This window comes from Lonchura striata, chromosome 7 (genome assembly GCF_050655825.1).
Source record: "Lonchura striata isolate lonStrDom1 chromosome 7, ASM5065582v1, whole genome shotgun sequence".
Taxonomy (NCBI): Eukaryota; Metazoa; Chordata; class Aves; order Passeriformes; family Estrildidae; genus Lonchura; species Lonchura striata.
Window position 1 is genome coordinate 16,869,937 of NC_140709.1, and position 17,265 is coordinate 16,887,201.

At 36.5% G+C, this 17,265-nt stretch overlaps 1 protein-coding gene across 6 annotated transcripts in view; it reads left to right on the forward strand.

The window, feature by feature from the left end:
* The window catches only part of TANK (TRAF family member associated NFKB activator), a 28,385-nt gene extending 11,414 nt beyond the window's left edge, over positions 1–16,971 (forward strand). For 2 of the 6 annotated variants that reach the window (XM_077784989.2, XM_021526284.4), the window contains exons 5-10: positions 5,258–5,437; positions 6,693–6,763; positions 7,673–7,702; positions 8,860–8,978; positions 10,635–11,215; positions 15,477–16,971. In XM_077784989.2, coding sequence (XP_077641115.1) covers positions 5,258–5,437; positions 6,693–6,763; positions 7,673–7,702; positions 8,860–8,978; positions 10,635–11,215; positions 15,477–15,644 — 1,149 coding nt within the window. In that variant the 3' untranslated portion in view covers positions 15,645–16,971. The remainder of the gene's footprint in view (positions 1–5,257; positions 5,438–6,692; positions 6,764–7,672; positions 7,703–8,859; positions 8,979–10,634; positions 11,216–15,476) is intronic. The other 4 variants (XM_077784990.2, XM_021526285.4, XM_085585059.1 and 1 more) reach the window with 3 other exon arrangements.
* The last annotated feature ends 294 nt before the right edge of the window (positions 16,972–17,265 follow it).

A 17,265-nucleotide genomic window follows, 5' to 3' on the forward strand; every position in this document is an offset into this window, starting at 1 on the left:
TATTGGCTTTTTCAGGTATTGAAATTTGGAAGTTTGAATATTCTATTTGAAAGCCTGTATTTTTTTAATCATATTCTATCCACAATCTGCTCTAAACCAAATAAATTTTTCCTACAGTCATTGTCCTCTACACTGTCCTTGAAATTCAGAGTTTCTCCCATGGCCTAAAATGCTTGGGTTTATTGTAACCTTTTGAAACTGTCATTTGCTAAGTCCAGTGGGATTTTTAGTGGACAGTATTCTGTCCTTCAGTAAAGTTAATAGAAACCCTAAATTTATTGTAATAGGTGCATGATTAGAGCTTGAATTTTAGAGGTTTAAAATGAGGGAGGAGCTATCTTTTCTTTGTTTTCTAGTAGGTGGCCATAAGTGTGTATTTTCTATGCTATTGTCAAGGTCTGTTGCCTGTGTGTCATAAAACACTTTGGGATTTTGTTGTTCACATTTGTCTTCACTGAAAGAAGTGAGTGGGCCAGATTGGCTTGGTGGTCAGTACCCAACTATATACAACATTACCAGAATTTTTCAGCCCTCTGCTTGAGAAGACCAAATGTGCCTGTATTGCTGCCTAGTTTTGGGACCTGGCTAAACTTTATTAAGTAGGAAGAACTGGGATCCAGCCACTGTCTCAGAGCCAAAGCTGTGCAGCAAACCAAAAACCTTAGAGATGAGACAATGTCAAGCTTCTACTTTTCCATACAATCAGCCATCAGAATCCTTGTGAACTTTATAAGACATGAAGCTAAAGTCAACTCCTGTAACAAGAAAGCATGCTTATGATCCCATTTTGCTGGTTCAAGAATCTCAGTATTAAACACAGTCTGGAATTTGTCAAGAGCGTCTTGTGCCATGAAAATGAGGAAGAAACTATGTCAGGAATTAATTATACAAACGTTACACAAAACTCGTCATCCTACAATAAATGTTTAGCTCTTTTGTGCAGGACATAAGAGAGCTACTGCAGCAGTCTTGTGGATTTCCATGTTCCAGTCCATACCAGCTTCCCTGGTGTCACTTTGTTTCCTATCTTTAATGTAAAGAAAGCTGTACTTGATTTTTTGGTGACTGATAATATTGTGCATTTAGTTGTTCTTTGCTGTTGGTATGATGTATGCAGTAGGATTAGGCCCTAATACAAGATAAAAGAAATTCTGATATTGATAGCCTTTTCTCCTATTCCTTCATCTGTTTAATCTCTCTCTGCCCAATAATAAAGAAGAGTTTTTGGGGAAACTGTTAAAAGTCACAGTTAATATTCTTTGAGACCGCTTACAGTTCATCAGTTGAATTGTGTTTTTCCTTGAAACTAGCCGACCATTTGTTTGTTCTAGGAAGCCACTGAAACAGGCCATTATAGCACACTTCAGGACAAAATAAAGGGACCTGCCTTGGCTGCAGTGCAGTCTGGGGGCTGACTGGCTGCAGAGCTGGAAGAGAGCTGGGATCTGGTTAGACAGCAAGCTGAGCATGAGCCAGCAGCGTGTCCTGACAGAAAAGAAGGGCAACAGCTCCCTGTGTTGTATTAACAGGAGCAAAGCTAGCACACTCAGGGAAGTATCTCCCTCCCTCTATTCAGTGTTCACTGGACTGCATCTGGAATACTACATTAGGGACCTCCAGTACAGGAAAAGCATTGACAAACTACAGTGAGTTTAGCGGAAGCCCCACTGAGCTAACTGGGGACTGGAGTATATATCCCACGAGAAGGTGCAAAAACTGTTCCTGTCCAACCTGGAGAAAAGGTGGCTTCAGGGAAAGCTAATAGTGTTCCAATACTTCATTCAGGCTATCAGGCAGATGGAGCCAGGCTCTTAATGGATTGCTGATGCCTAGAGAGGCTGCCTAGAACAGAGGCTAGACAGTGTTAAAGGAATAAAATAGGTATTTATTAAAAGGCCTTTAAAGGACACACCTTGGGCAGTACAAGAGCCTGGCCTTGGCTCCACCCAAGATGGACCCCGACCACGAGTTTTCACACTTTTCTAAGTTTTGGTCCATTTAAATATTGGGGCTAATTGTCCCAATTACAGCTTCAGGTTATGAAGTCCCATCCTCCCAGATTGCTCTCCTCAATTCACCATTGTTTACACTTTTTGTGCCTGAAGCTGCAACAGTGTCCTTGGTTCTCAGGCTGGAAAAGGATTGTTTTGTCTAATTAAACTGTGAAGAGAACTTGCTAGTACTTTATATGGAGTTCAGAGTTACATACTAATGCAGTGCAGAATCTGGAAAATATGAAAACTAAAACTTAAGGCATCAGTACATGGCAGGAGGATAAGAGACAATGGGAAGATGAAACACGAAAGGTTCAGACTGAACATAGGGGAAAACATTTCACCATGAGGACAGCCAGGCATGAGAAAAATGCAGTCTTCATCCTTGGGAAATTCAAGGCCAAACTGAGTAACCTGACCAGACATTTTAACTGACCCTGATTTGATAAGAACCTAGAGAATCCTGGAAGTCCCTGCCAATTTCAGTTATCCTCTGATCCTATAAAGTCTCTGCAAAAAAAAAAAAAAGATACTGATCCGTTGTTCTTAATACATATGTGACCACTTTGCTGACAGCTAATACCAGTATGCTTTAAAGATCCATTGTGTTGCCAAGTACTTAACTGAGCAGGTATGACCTGTATGACATATTTATAAAATCTATAAAGTTTATGAAGTTTATCAAGCATTAGCTTTGTAATCTTTAGCCAGTTTAGAAGGGTTACCACATCATTTCAAACCACCAGGCACAGTACTGGAAACTCCTAAGATCAGCAAGCTATGAAGGGTTGTATTATTGAAAGATCCCAAAAGTTGTAATTGTTTCTCCAGTGTTTTTCCTGGTATCCTGATGGTGCTCAGGAATGATGATTTCCATCAGTATGTACTGATACTTCTTCACTGTAACATGTTGCATGGCTCTTCTCATGTGGATTTTTTCCCTGCTTGCTTAAATCTTTTCCTCACTTCCTGCAGATGTAGGAGAAATGGAGGAGAACTACTGGCCATTACTGCAGGGTCTCCAGTTATCTGAGGGCCTTTGAAAACCACACATGAATTGGAGCTGTAATAGTATCAAAGAGACAAATTATGCTGTATCACATGTTCAGTGAGTTATTTTACTGTCCTTAAGATACAATTGTTCCTCAAGGGCAAGTGTTATCTTTGATGAGAGCTTTTTCCTAGGTATTTGGATTTCCATCAAATAATAATGAAGGAAAACACAGAAAAAGCTGTATCCCTTTACCTTATATTTAAATGGGAAACTGAATTTGACTTGTCAGAAATGCAAAGCATAGTGGAGTTAGGATTAAGGAGTTTTGCTGGGATTGAAACATGCTATTTTTAGACAAAGTTTTGAAGTCGCTGAGCTGAACAGGCTTAATCTGGATCTTTAAGATGCCACCCAAGTCTGGAGTTGCATTGAAGCTCTTACAGTAGATTTGGTATTCATAGTTGCAATTGAGACTATAAACTATTTTTCTGCGGGTTTTTCTTTTTTATCTAGATAGTATAACTTCTTGAGGCTAAACAGTTGTGTCAGCTGCATGTACATACATCCACACTTGGCCAGCTGGTGTCTTGGTAAAGCAGCTCTGCACCTATCCCTGCATGGGTGTCTTTGTCTAGTAGGGTAGCCCCTACCTGTATGATCTCCAAATGCACAACCTCACCCTATGTAAGTTCCACTTGAAAATAAAACAAAAGGTCTTGAAAAAGCACTAAGTTGTTCCTTTCCTCTTCATCTTACCCTACCTGTCTACAGACTATTTAACTGCATTTCACTTACATTCTTCTTTAAGTGTTAACCCTTGGGGCTTACTTCTCTTGCAGAGATAATCATGGGGCTTGGGGACACTTTTTGTGACACTTGATACAGTTCCCTAGATTTCATAAACTAACAATTAAAAGGTTTTCATAGTAGCAGTTTTTAACTGTTGGTTGTTTCTTGAAGATTTTTGCAACTACTATCTTTGAGCATATTAAAAAAAATGTTGGTTATTTTCTTCTTTATTCCACAAAAATGCCACATAGTTACAAGTTCCATGATTTACTAAATGGATCATACAAGTGAGAGCAGCAAGGGCTTTTTATTCCACAAATCTTTATAAGACTGAAATATTTGCAATACAATGGTGGTTATACATAAAGATTGGAGGATGAGAGGCTGGACAGCAGCCCTACAGAAAGAGACCTGCAGTTTGGGTTGATGGCAAGTTGATAGGAGTCAGCAGTGTGCTTTGGCAGCCAAAAGGGCCGACTGGAGCCATCAGGCACAGCACCACCAGCCAGGCAAGGGATGGGATTGTCCTGCTCTGCTCTGCAATCCTGTAGCCCCAGCTCAAGCACTGTGTGCAGTTTTGGGTGCCACAAAAAGGACAACAAACTGTTAGAGCATGTCCAGAGGAGGGTAACCAAGATGGTGAAAAGTTTTGAGGGCAGTAATTGGGAGGAGCAGCTGATGTCACTTGTTTGTTGAACCTGGAAAGGAGAAGGCTCGGGTGTGTCCTCATCGCAGCTGAGGACTCCCTCAAAGGCGGCGGTGGATGGGGCGGTGCTGCTCTCCTCTCCCTGGTGAGCAGCAAGGGCACAGGGGGCAACAGAATGAAGCCACGTCAGGGGAAGCTCAGGTTGGACATTAGGAAAGGGTTCTTCACTGAGACCATTGCTGGTCACTGAACAGGCTCCCCTGGGAAGCCATCATGGCACCGAGCCTCTCTGGACAATGCTCTTAGTTCTGTGGTTTAGGTTTAGGTAGTCCTGCAAGGAGCAGGGAGTTGGACTTGATCCATATAGGTCCCTTCCAATTGGAGATATTCTAGGATCTGTGGTTGTGTGATTGTGTTCTTGGGTTTGCTCAATTTGCAGAATTATCACCATGTTCAAAATAGTATAAGATTGAAATTAATTGAATACTATTTTATACATCATATATGCAAAATATTATACATAAAATGTTAATGTAAATGATATAGTAAGTGAATCAAGAAAGTGTCTTTATTTTGTATAAACATTAATATGACTTTCAGAAATTCAGAAAATACAGTTGTTTTGAGTAATTACCTATGATGAGTTACAGCTATGAGTAGTGGTAGAAGATCTTTACTATCAATTGAAAATTATTAACATAATAATAATAAACAAGACTGACCCTTACTTATGCTGCAAAACCTGCATTTAGCTTATTATAGACTGCTGAATAGTGATATTCCACAAGCCTCAAATTTATTAATTGTACTGGTGTTTCTAAAATTATTTTTTAGGAACAGTTAGACAGTGAGAGCATGAAATTGAAGCAACTTGAGGACAAAAGCAATCAAAAGGAAAGGAAGCTTTTATCTATTATTTCCAATCAAGATGATAAAATAAGAAATCTGGAAAGCAAATTGCAAGAATTAAATGAAGCACAAAAGGGTATACAGATGCCAACGTATAAAAGGGAGGTAAGATAAGAAACCAAGTAGAGATAAAATAAAAAAGACAAACATGAAATGTTTTGAATTCATACTAATTATTCTAATAAATTTATTTTACATTTCATCCTTCTATAATTACTAGGAAATGGTCAAATAATACAAAGCACATAGGGAACACCATTACAAACTTTTTGGTTAGTTGGTGTGTTAATTTTATTTTATTGTATGTATTGAAAATTTTCATATTTGTCAAAACTCCAGATTAGCATTTCTGATATATAATTTTCTGTTGGAAGTTTTCACCAAAACTGAGTTGATTTTTTCATTTTTATGCCACCCTATTTTTATTACAGAATAGCATCCAGGGTGCTATTCTGTCGCTGTGGGATAACTGGAGTGCAGTCATTGATGTCAGTCTAACCATGTATGCACATATTAGCTACCTGATTTAAAGTGAACACAGGTAAGCATAGGAGCACAGCAACACAGGACTTGTTGCTATTAGACCTCCTAACAATTGCTTAGTTTGCTGTGATGATAAGGACTTGTATCCTGTGTTGCTGGGTGTAAGGCATCTCCAGTGCATCTGCAGCTGCACTTCAGCCTTACAGGTAAGACACGCCTGTGGTTATAGGCAATGGATCAGCTTATACAGATTTCTAAGCTTACACATCTTTGAAATCAGCTGATTTGGCAGGCATGCTCAAGTTCGTGTCTGCCTTGGAGCACATATGAACTACTCAGGCCATCTGGTAATGTAGCACTAGTGGAACTGCAGCTTAGTGACTGATTATTATGAAAACTTCCCTTAATGCCTGGCAGATGTAAAACTATGTAGTACTGGAGTGAACCACACGGTGGTAGTCAAAGTTAATAACTTATTTTAAAAGCTGCTAGAACTCCTGACATATTAGCTTCTGATGTGTTCATTGAAATTTTCGGTGAATAAATTGATTTTTAAGAGGTAAAATAGCTGGGTAACAAGCTTATACAAAAGACAGAATCTTACCTTACACATGACTGAAAACTAATTACAATCAAGCCATATTCTTAGAACTAGTTGCCTTTCAAGGGAGTATGAGCAGAGAAATGCCACACTGAGTTAATAAGTTAACCTAAAAGGAACTAGCAATTTCACGCAAAATGCTTTTGTCATTTTGACAATGCTTTGAGAGCTTTCAACAGGACTAGGTAAAGGACCCCGTGACATTTTTATTCATATGAAGGTGAAGCGCGAAATTAATATGCTAACGTGCTCAATATTTTCATATTTTACTTCAAGGTGAAAAGTAAGAAAGTTGTTCCAGATAAGCCTGAATTATCTCTAGGGATCTCTGGTATTTCACCTGAAAGGTAAATACTTCTGCAGCATTTTTCAAATTTGCTTTTGGCTTTTCTGCAATTAAGTAAGGCCAGCTATTGCCCTCTTTTCTACACAGTACCTTAAGAACTGGCTGGGCAGGGAGTCGGGAGGGGGCAGCATCAAAGGTCAAAGAGCTAATGTAGGGAGATAATAGAGCCAACAACTGTGTGGAATCATAGCTGGGATTTTACAAGTATGGAGAGCTAAGCTGGGAGGGAGAAAGATACCAACTCAGTTCAGCAGGAGGTTAAACTCTGGGAAACATAGGTGGATGTTAATGCTGGGGTTTGGATAAGCATTAACTGCCTTGCATTAACTCTTCTGGACAGGAATTGCAGCCATTATGGATTAACTGATGGCAGCACAGCACAGGAGCCTGCTGTGCTGCCAGGAAGCGCTCTGATAGGCAGCATGGAGAAATAATTCTTGGCCTGATCCTTCCCAAATTAGATCGTTTGAAACTAAGTTTATCTGTAAGCTGAAGACAGCAAGTCCCTGCTATGACCAAGGCATCAAAGCAGAAGATTTCTTCTTCTGCCAGTAATTTCAGAAAAATACTGAACAAAGTCTTAGGTTTGCATTTTTCAAAGGATAGCCAGTAATGCCACTTTTAACAGCTTTGTTGGGGTCCAATAGAAGACTCTCTAAGGTGAGGTAAGGGAAGTATTAAGGGAAAGTATCTATTTCTTGCTTTCTTATTCTCTTGGCGAGGCATCTGCTTTTGACCACTCCCATACATGGGCTAGGTGAACCATGTGGATCTTTAGTCTGGCTTGCTACTCTTTTGTGATAAGAAAGAGAGGAAATAAGACTGTAATGTGAGAAAGACCGTTTTTTTTTATTTATATCTAAAAAATGAAAAAACTTTACCTGTCTTCTCTTTCCCTGATCTCAAATAGCTTCCTTACTTTACTGTTTTCTTGGAAGAGGTATGTGACTGGTAAGATTGCTGGTAATCTTACACTAGTAAGATTATAGTATCACAAATGTCTAGCAAATTAAGACTACTTAATCTAATCATAGCTATGTTTTAATGTTCTGAATAGAAACTTTATTTTTTTATTATTTGTTATTTATCAAAACATCTGGAAAATCATCAAAAAGTGTTAACAGCAGTGATTTTAACTACTTCTGTAGATCTTTTTTTCAAATGAGATACAAATATACATTTGTGTCTTCAGAAAGAGAAACACAACAGAAGTAGAAACACAGAATGCTGTATGAATAAGCAATAAAAAAGGAAAAAAATTCACTGGATTAAAGGAAAATTCCTCCTGAGATCTTTTGGTGAAAAGATGGAAAAGAGAACACAAATCCAACTTCACTTTTTGATCTTAGAAGTTCATTTTATAAAATCCATTATCTTGTGCTTAAAAATATAAATTACTCAGCAAGTTTATCAAAATTTCACAGTGGAATTTCATGGATGCATCAGTAACTAAATAACTGTGCCTTTGGGGAAATAAACCCACACCAGCATTTTTGCCGTTCTCAGTGCTGATAACTAAATATCAGATTCCCATGTGATACTCTGGAAAAGATACAATACACTAAATCTCTCAGAATAAAAAGAAAAGTCATATCATATTGTATGAAACCAGAGGGAATGAGTTCACAAACTCCTCCCCAAAATTCCAGGTAGACAGAGAAATAAAGAGCCATAACAAACGTGTGTTCCTTCTTCTGCAGTCTGAAGTGCACTGGCAATGACAGCAAACAGTTAATGTTCATAGTGGCAGTATATTATTTTCCCTAGAACTGAGGTAGAAACAGTACCCTTGGCTCTTCCACAAAATACCTGAAAGAACTGAAAGGCTGGATTTTTGGGGGTGGTCCTTGCAAGGTCAGTTCCTATCTTCAAAGATATATGTGTATGATATGTCTAAACAACTCTTTGACAACATTTCCTTTTTTTGCTTGCTTTTAACTGAGGAGAACAAAAATATGTATATATATGTCAAAGAACAAGATATCCAAGAAAAATAGCTTATACTATTGTTTTTCCCTGGTTTGTGGGTGTGACTAGATTACAGGTCACAGCAAGCTGAATTGGTTGACTCTTTAATTTATGATTTTGATCTTCCAGAGAGAATCTGGAGACTATTTTCCAGGACATGAAAGAAGAGTGTCATCGAATATGTATGCTAGCCAGAGAACAAACAGACCAACTGAGTATATTTAAGATAAAGCCAGAACCTGAAACTGGTAATATCATACTTAAGCTCTTATTGTGATTCAACTGTTTGAAAGCTTTGCTTTATATTTGAAAATACTGCAAATTACACATACATAGAAGTACTTCCACTGTTTACCATCTGCCTTTTTCAAGTCTGTTCACATGGTGCTCAGTATTTCACCAAGAAAACGCACCGCCAGTTTTGGCATTCTATGACGAATGCTCCAAATCACATGCTATAAAAGACAGTCATCACATCAATGGCTCTTGTAATTGTTTTGTCCCTTGGAGTGAGAGGCAGGCACTTACTACATGTGATATCCCATCATACTGTGTGAATGACAGCACTTGCTTGCTTTTAATTTAGCTGTCAGTTCAAAAGATGTCTGCTATGAATGCCTCTAGCCCCATATCTGTTAGAGGAAAACTGCAGGACTGAGGAGAGTCAGAGGACTTATTTTCTAGACTTCCTTGTGCAGACTTTTAAATAATGTTTTCTTATGTGGGACAAGAGCTTAATCCAGTACTTCCTGAAAACAAAAGGAAGGCTTGATTTTTTTTTTTTTTTAACTGTGAGAGATTCTGAATGTCCTGTCTTGCTAATGCTTACCTTTAATACAATGTAAGCTACTATGGGTATTCTCTACTGACTTTTCTTAATAGTAAGATCAGACTCTTATTAAGTGATTTCAATAAACAGCTGCCAAATGCATACAGCTGAAGCAAAAGATGCTGATTTCAGTGCTTGATTTTAATTTAGGTCATCCTTTACTGAAGTTTTGTTACATGAAGTAATAACTGGTATCTCATTGCTTCAAATTGTTCTGTCTGAACTGTATTGTGGTCGTCTGACTGTATGCTAATAACTTCATTATTTGGGGGTGGGAATTTTGGAGGAAGTGTGTTTGGCAACTTACTTTACAAGAATGGTTTTGATTCCCAACAAAGTGCCTAACTCAGCTGTGTGAAAAGCCATACATGATGTAAGCCATGTAGATGATAAAAGAACTGCTTAAATCAACTGTGTAAAGGCATACTTACAAAACTATCTAGATTTAATGTTTGATTTGTTATTTCTGCGTTCCACTGTCAGAAGGCTGCTGTACAATCATTCTTTACTGAAGTTATTCTCTCACCTGGTTAAGAGTAACTATTACCATTTTTATTAATATAGTGCCAAAAACAAAAGGTGAATTATCGAAACAAAGGGAAAACATGGTCCCATTTCTGAATAGCTATTCAGTTTAAATATTTAACTAATTTGGAAACCAGTAGGAGTTGGGTACCTGAATACCTTCTAAAATCGTGTTCATGGTGCCTAGCATGTTCTTGGCACTGTGTGAAGTGGTTTGGGTTCCAGCTTCTATTTCTGCCAGAACACTTCAGTGAATATGCAAGTATGTGTTAAGAGTATGGGACAACATAATTTTCAAGAAAATGAAAATGTTTATAGCCATAAATCAAAGAAAAATATAATTACTGGAAGGGAGTATTTCCTTTTATTTCTGTTTTGATAGTTTTTGTGTCAGAACTAATGTTTGTGAAAGAGAACTGCAACTCAATCTGATTTTAAAATAAAAAGTTTAATAGCAGGGAAGGAAGACAAAAAAAATAAACCAACACTACATTTTTAATAACTATATTTCAGTGGACTATTTAATGTTTTCTTCATTCTTTCTTCACAGAAATACAGTTTTCCATGCCGATACAGTGCACAGATAAAACTGATGAACAAGCAGAAGAGCTTTTTAAGCCTCGGGTTATAAAGGATATAAATAGAGGTGCATCATGCATCACATCTATCACACCAAGAGGAGTGGGCCAAGATGAGGACAACAACTCTGTAGAATCACTTTCTAAATTTAATGTCAAGTTTCCACCTACAGACAATGACTCTGCTTTCTTGCAGAGCACTCAGGAAAAACCAACAGTTCCTTGTACCGGTATATCTGAAAACATGCTTCAAGATCATCATTTTAACCTGGAGCACAGAGACCGTGCTGTTAACCTCAGTAAATTGGAACCTAACTCATTTGAAGCTCATGGCATTGATCTCATGACCTCAGCTTTACAAAGTTTAACTGCTGTTGACAAAACAAACCCCTCAGATCATGCAAAGATGCCCATAGAAAATATCTGTGACAAGCCATGTTTAAAAACAACAGACAGTGGTTTCACATTTGTCCCTAAGCACACAAACCAGGGTGTACCTGAAGTAATTTTTCCTTTAGAAGCTGCTGGAACAACCGTCAGAGGTCCTCATCAGGTATCTTTCTATAAATATTCTACATTTCAAAAAATGATAATGATTCAGACACACATTTTGCAAAGATCTTTGAGACTGGATTAATATATTCTCTAAGAAAGCTGATCAGTCTTTTTTTTAAGACACTATCTCTTGTCATTCTTCTTTCTAATGCTGCAAAATGTGTTCAAGATGCTTTTCCAGTGAAACATCAGGAATATAAGCAGACATAAGCACTGGATGTTTTTACAAACTTCAGTTAATCTAGATATTAATTGCTTCTATATCTATTTCAAAGCTGTCATTAATCCTAAATTGTCCCCTAGATTGCTTTCTTTCTACCCTTGATCTCAGTTGTATAGGGCACACATTTGTTTTAATTGTTTTTCATCTACAGAAGAGAATTGGAAATATGAACCAATTAAAAAGTTAAACAGATAAGTACTTCTGCTATTAAAAAAGCTACTTTTTGACTCAATCTGAGGTATTAACAACACCCTATTCCTCTGCTCTAAGAAGCTTAAATTTTTGTCATTGTAGGAAAAAAAAAATATTTTTCGAATGAAGGAAAGTTTGCTAAAATACTTTATTTTAGGTTTATGTATGTAACTTGGGCTTAAATTTCAGTTATAACCTGAAGTCCATGGGAGCTGCTGAAAACAAGGCCCAGTAGCTGTAATGCAGAAAAACCTATTGGCATGTTCTGACACTTGTCTTTGAATACTTTTCTTCTTTTGTGTAATATCATGTCTGAGATGAAAGCTTGCAAAATTATGGAGCTTTATAGACTGATTTTGCGTTTGGTTTGTTATTTCTGTGGGTTTTCTGGTAGCTTGTGAAAGGACAGATTTTCAAGAATAAGCAAATAGTGATAATTTGGAATTCTGTGAGGGTGGAATTCACCTATTTTTGCCATTTACATGGATGAAGTTTGTGTTCTTTCATAATGACAAGGTACATGCAGCAGAAGAGCTTTACCTCTCCACTTGGTCACTGCATGACCTGCAAAAACAGCATTTAGAAAGTGTTGTAGGCCATTATAACTTTGATGTTTTCTTCTCCTAAAATTTACCCAGTCTAGTTTAATTTTCTATTGCAAACCACTTTTTGAGTGAAAGTTTTAAAGTTTGAAAGATTGCTGCTATAAGCTTGATTTTTTCAAAAGGTATTTTAAATATCTATTTGTAATGTAGGAGATCTCAATTTTTTACCAACTTATTAATTACAGTTTTTATTGCATTTTTCATTGGGTTCTCAGAAATTGTGACTAAGTTAAATAAATTAACACATTTCTTTTACTGCTAGTAGAATTCCTGTGGAACTGCAAATAATTCACTCCATTGCTTGCTACTATCCTCCTTTTTTGTATTCCTTCTCCAGCCTGTTCTTTTACTAGTTAGTCTGTATATTCATTTTTCAATAGGTGGCACCCTGCATTGAACATTGCAGCAAGTGAAACAGCTGGTATGTGGTTATAAACTGATAGGAGAGTATGCAGCTTAAAAAGTACAGAACAGTGGTTGAATAGCAGTAAGCCTTTGACCACTGGTATTTCTGCCAAATAAGGAAATTAATTTGGAGCCAGCATTTAAAATGTGAATTATCTGTTTTCTGGAGAAAAATGTACTAATGTAGCACTCAGAGAAAAAGAAAGCTAATGGTGAATTGTTTAGTATTTGAAAGTCATATCTACAATAGCACTGCATTGATTAAAATGTTATTTCTTATTCAGAAGCTTGTTTGAAACAAGGCAACTTTAGAATCCATTAAATATACACCTGTGTATATCAGTATATTTAAATATCCATCACCTTTATTCAGCTGCTTTCAAACTAGGTTTTAAGTATTTTTCCCAATTAATTGGACTCAGTTCTAGAGGTTTTTTTGACTGTAAATTTTGCTAAAGATTTGGTCACAGATAATATACATGTAGATTAAAAGAGTAATTTTTTTTAAGTTACTTGTATACATGCCCTTTTCACTTTGTTAACCTTAGCAAAATTTATGTATAAACTTGTTCTTAGTATTTTTACCACCTTTCTAGGGGGTGGTTATGCTGCTTACAGCTTCTATCATCCCTTCCAAAAGTGAAGGAAAAGCCAAAAAGGAGAGAATTATATACCTCTTTTTTTTTTCCTAGTGTAGATAAAACTTTCAAGTATTTACTACATATGTTAACTTATAAAATGGAAAACCCCATAAATGCAATAGATTTGGCAACAGCAAGTTCTTGGAACTGCTCTCAGTTGGTGTAATAAATTTAGCTCTTTCCTTCTATGTGGATACTAAATCTAAAAACTCAGTACTGTTTTCTTAGAATGTAACTTTAAAAAAAAAACGTGACTGAAAAGAGCAGTAGATTAAAATAAATATGGATATTAGTGAACCTAGGATTTTACAGACTACATTTAGCTGAGACTTTCATATAGATGTATATGTTTATTGGTATTTGCAGTTTGAGGAAGTTGTTTCCACCAAAAATACTTCTAAGTATGTTCATGATTTTAAAAGTAAATCAGTAGTCTATTAATTTCAATATTAATGTTTTTGAAACAGAATGTCTGCTTAAATAGATCCTTGTTCTGACAGGGATATTAAACACAAGCTTAGCACTGAAGAAATTGAAGTTAAGTGCCTGCATGTGTGGGTTGCTGGATGGGTACCTCCCCTCGTTATCTTTCCAAGATGACAAATAGTTTTTACAATACTATTTTATCTTTTTTTCAAATGGTGCTTTACATCATATCAGAAACAAATAATTCTAAACACATTTATGTAGTGTGTTTAAGTGTGTTAACTTGTTTAAGTGTGTCAGTGTCTAGATAGATTTAATATGCAATTTACACCAGCAACATACAATAAGTAGACTCTTTGAGCTGAAAAAAGTGGTGTGATTGCACTTAATTACTAATTAGTCAATTTAATTATATGGATTGCTGACCATAATGAAAGACAGTAAGTCTGCTATTGCTATGTGATAAGCCAAACACTGTTTAAATACAGAATGGGCAGGAAATTGACTCCCAAGAAGTTCGGGGTGGTTTAAACAGAAGGTTTAACCACTGTGAAAGTCAGTTTAGTTGTACAGTGGATTGCTGTGGGAGAAATAAGCAATAGATTCTAACTATTTGGCATGATGAAATTTAAAGAAGAGCGCAAAATTAAAAATCTTGGGTATCAGTAGCAAGAAATTTAAATTTTCTAAAGAAATTACTTTGTATTCTTTCTTGTCTTCCTTCCCATGTATGAGTAAAGCAAGTGGAAAAAAATGAGCCAAAAAAAACCCTTTATGGCACACTCTTTATAAGTTCCATCCCCACATAGAGCTCATAGCAGCTGGCTGCCATTCTTTATACTTCGTACTCACAACAGGATGCATTTGGTTTTCAATTTACCCAAAACCTGATTGTCCTGAGCATATAATGTATTTGATTTTATATACTATTTGATCTTATGTTACTAATACTAAAGTTATGAAACTTAAGTTTTAACTTTGAAAACTGATAGAAGACATTTTGATTTCTATTTGATACTATTATAAATAGTGTACACTCTGAGCTTAAGTGCCTTGAATTCCAGTGTTGAATAAACAGACTTGCTGGCTTGAAACTAGCTAGCTAAGGGACCAAGAGCAGTGCAGCTGCTGAACCAAATACAACGTAGTTTATAGAATTGCCTGAATGCATGGATAGATATGCATGTTTCCAGTGATTTTGACGCTGTCATGGCAGGAAGAATCCCAAACAAGATTATTTGTAACACATTTATACTAAAAGGCAATCAGAGTAAGTACCTTAAGCCATTACATGGATGTAGTAATTTTGGAAATAAACTGAAAACTACTTATATGTGAATAAGAATGGACATAAAATATGAATCATATTAACTCTGTACAAGAAACATTTTATTCTAAGGTAAAAATGTATTTTCTCATTTCTGCTAAATGGCTATTGTGTACTAGGACTTCTTCAGTAAAATACTGACATGCAAAGTTAAAGAAAAGCTTTAGTATGTACCAGACTGATATTACAGAGTTCTGCTCCTAGCAATATTTATTGTTAATAGATACCAAGGTATTTTTAAATATTTGCAAGGATAGAGTGTTTATAGAACTTTAAAAAAACTAAGTCCTGTCTTGCTTTTCTTAAATGAGAACTCTCTAGTTAATGTCTCTGGCCAGGCAGGTGTAAAGGAATTCTAATTTAAAGAGGTAGGCATTTATTTTAATAAAAACAACAGCAAAATGTAAACCTCAGCAATAATAATTTTCTGTTTCTTTTAGCCCATTTGGCAGCCTCAAGACAATGATTTGCTGGCACAAGCATATGCAGACTCTGAACTGAATCAGTGTGGAATATGTGAATTCTGTCGAGAAGTTTTCCCACCATCTCTAACATCTAAGGAAGATTTTCTTCGGCATCTCAATTCCCACTTTAAAGTACAGTCTTAATGTATGAGAATTCAATGGTTCACTGTTTTTGCATACATTTAAACATTTTTTTATTCAATAGATATGAGTTTAAGAATTAAGACTTCTTGTAACAAGAACTCATGACTGAAATTGTTTGTCAGATAAGCACAATTTTAGTTGTCTTTTGGGAAGGCAAAATGAAACTAAGTCACTCAGTACTCTGATTCACATTATTGCTTGTTATGCTTCACTATTAACTTTGAGAGTGATGTCAAACACGTTTTTTGCCCAACTAATCTTTGCCAGAATAGGCCTGAAGTTGTGACTATATTTATTAATGTAGAGTTGCAGGATTAATGCCTTAATATGGCTGGCAAAAATTGGTGTAATGCTAGGGTTCTCTTTTACAATTTCCAGTGATGTTCTTATGTTCTCCCTGAAGTAAACAGGAAGAGAAATAGACCCCCATTTTTCATTTATATTACATAATTTCCAAATAGTGAACCTCTTAATTCAGATTCTTGTAAAATTATCATAATAGCTGAATCCAGGTGTGCCAGAATTAGGATAGGTTTGTACATTAGTAACATAAATGAGTGGTTGACTTTCCCAGATGAATTTTTTACTAAAGCAAGTAATCAAAAGTAACATATAAATGACCGTTTTGGCAAAATGGAACAGTAATGATTTTTTTAATATCTGTTTCATGTTATAAAAAATTATTGTTCATGTACCTTTATAGCATTAATAATTACTAAAAATGCTTTCAGGGAACAGGTTATATTAATATGAAGGATAGAAAAGGTTAAACTTTCCTCAAAACTAGTAATACCAAAGATTATTTGCCATCCCTTCTGGTCTGCTATGATAGATTACCCAAGTCTGATACAGACTAGAAAGGAAAGGGGAAAACCTAGTCATCTAAGTCTCAGTGAATTTATTTTTAACCTGAATATAGAGGCTTTCTCAATGCAATTAAAATTTGTGTTTAGTTGAAACATTGAAGTCTGATAAAGCTTGCACATTTTCTGGATTTACTGATGTCAAATTTAAAAATAGGGGTGCTGCCAAGTATTTTAAATTAATGATAAAGGGTGGTGCTTGCTTTTTGCATTTGAACTGAATATAGAGTTTAGCCTTTATATTGATAATTAGCATTAATATTTTCATAGCAGCAAAGCACAACACTTTTTCTTTTTAAAGATTTGTTTGCAGGTGATAAATTTCTGGAAGAATTAACACCTACGTAATTTTTAGAAATGGATTTTTCTGCAATTATTTTCTCTATTTTAAACATGTCATGTTTGTGACGGGCTGTCAGCAGAGTGTACTGTAATAAACAGCACTGTAGAGTGCACGTCTGCTACATGACCTGGAGGAAGAGTTTGTCACTCTCCGGAGCTCTAAACCCGCCGGTGCGCAGCGCTGAAGAGGCGATGTTCGGCCGCGGCCGCGCCGTGCGGAGTGTGAAGCACCTCCCCGGAGAGCGCGGCTGGGGGTGGTGCCCAGGAGAGGCACAGGTTCTGGGAGGAGAGAAGGGGATTCGCACATCTCCAGCCAGCCCGACACACGGTGCCACTCGTCCTCTCAGTCGTGAAACTCGAGCTCAGAAGCTCGCGGTTTAAGGGATGCGCAAAGTGCGAATCACCTTTGAAGAAAA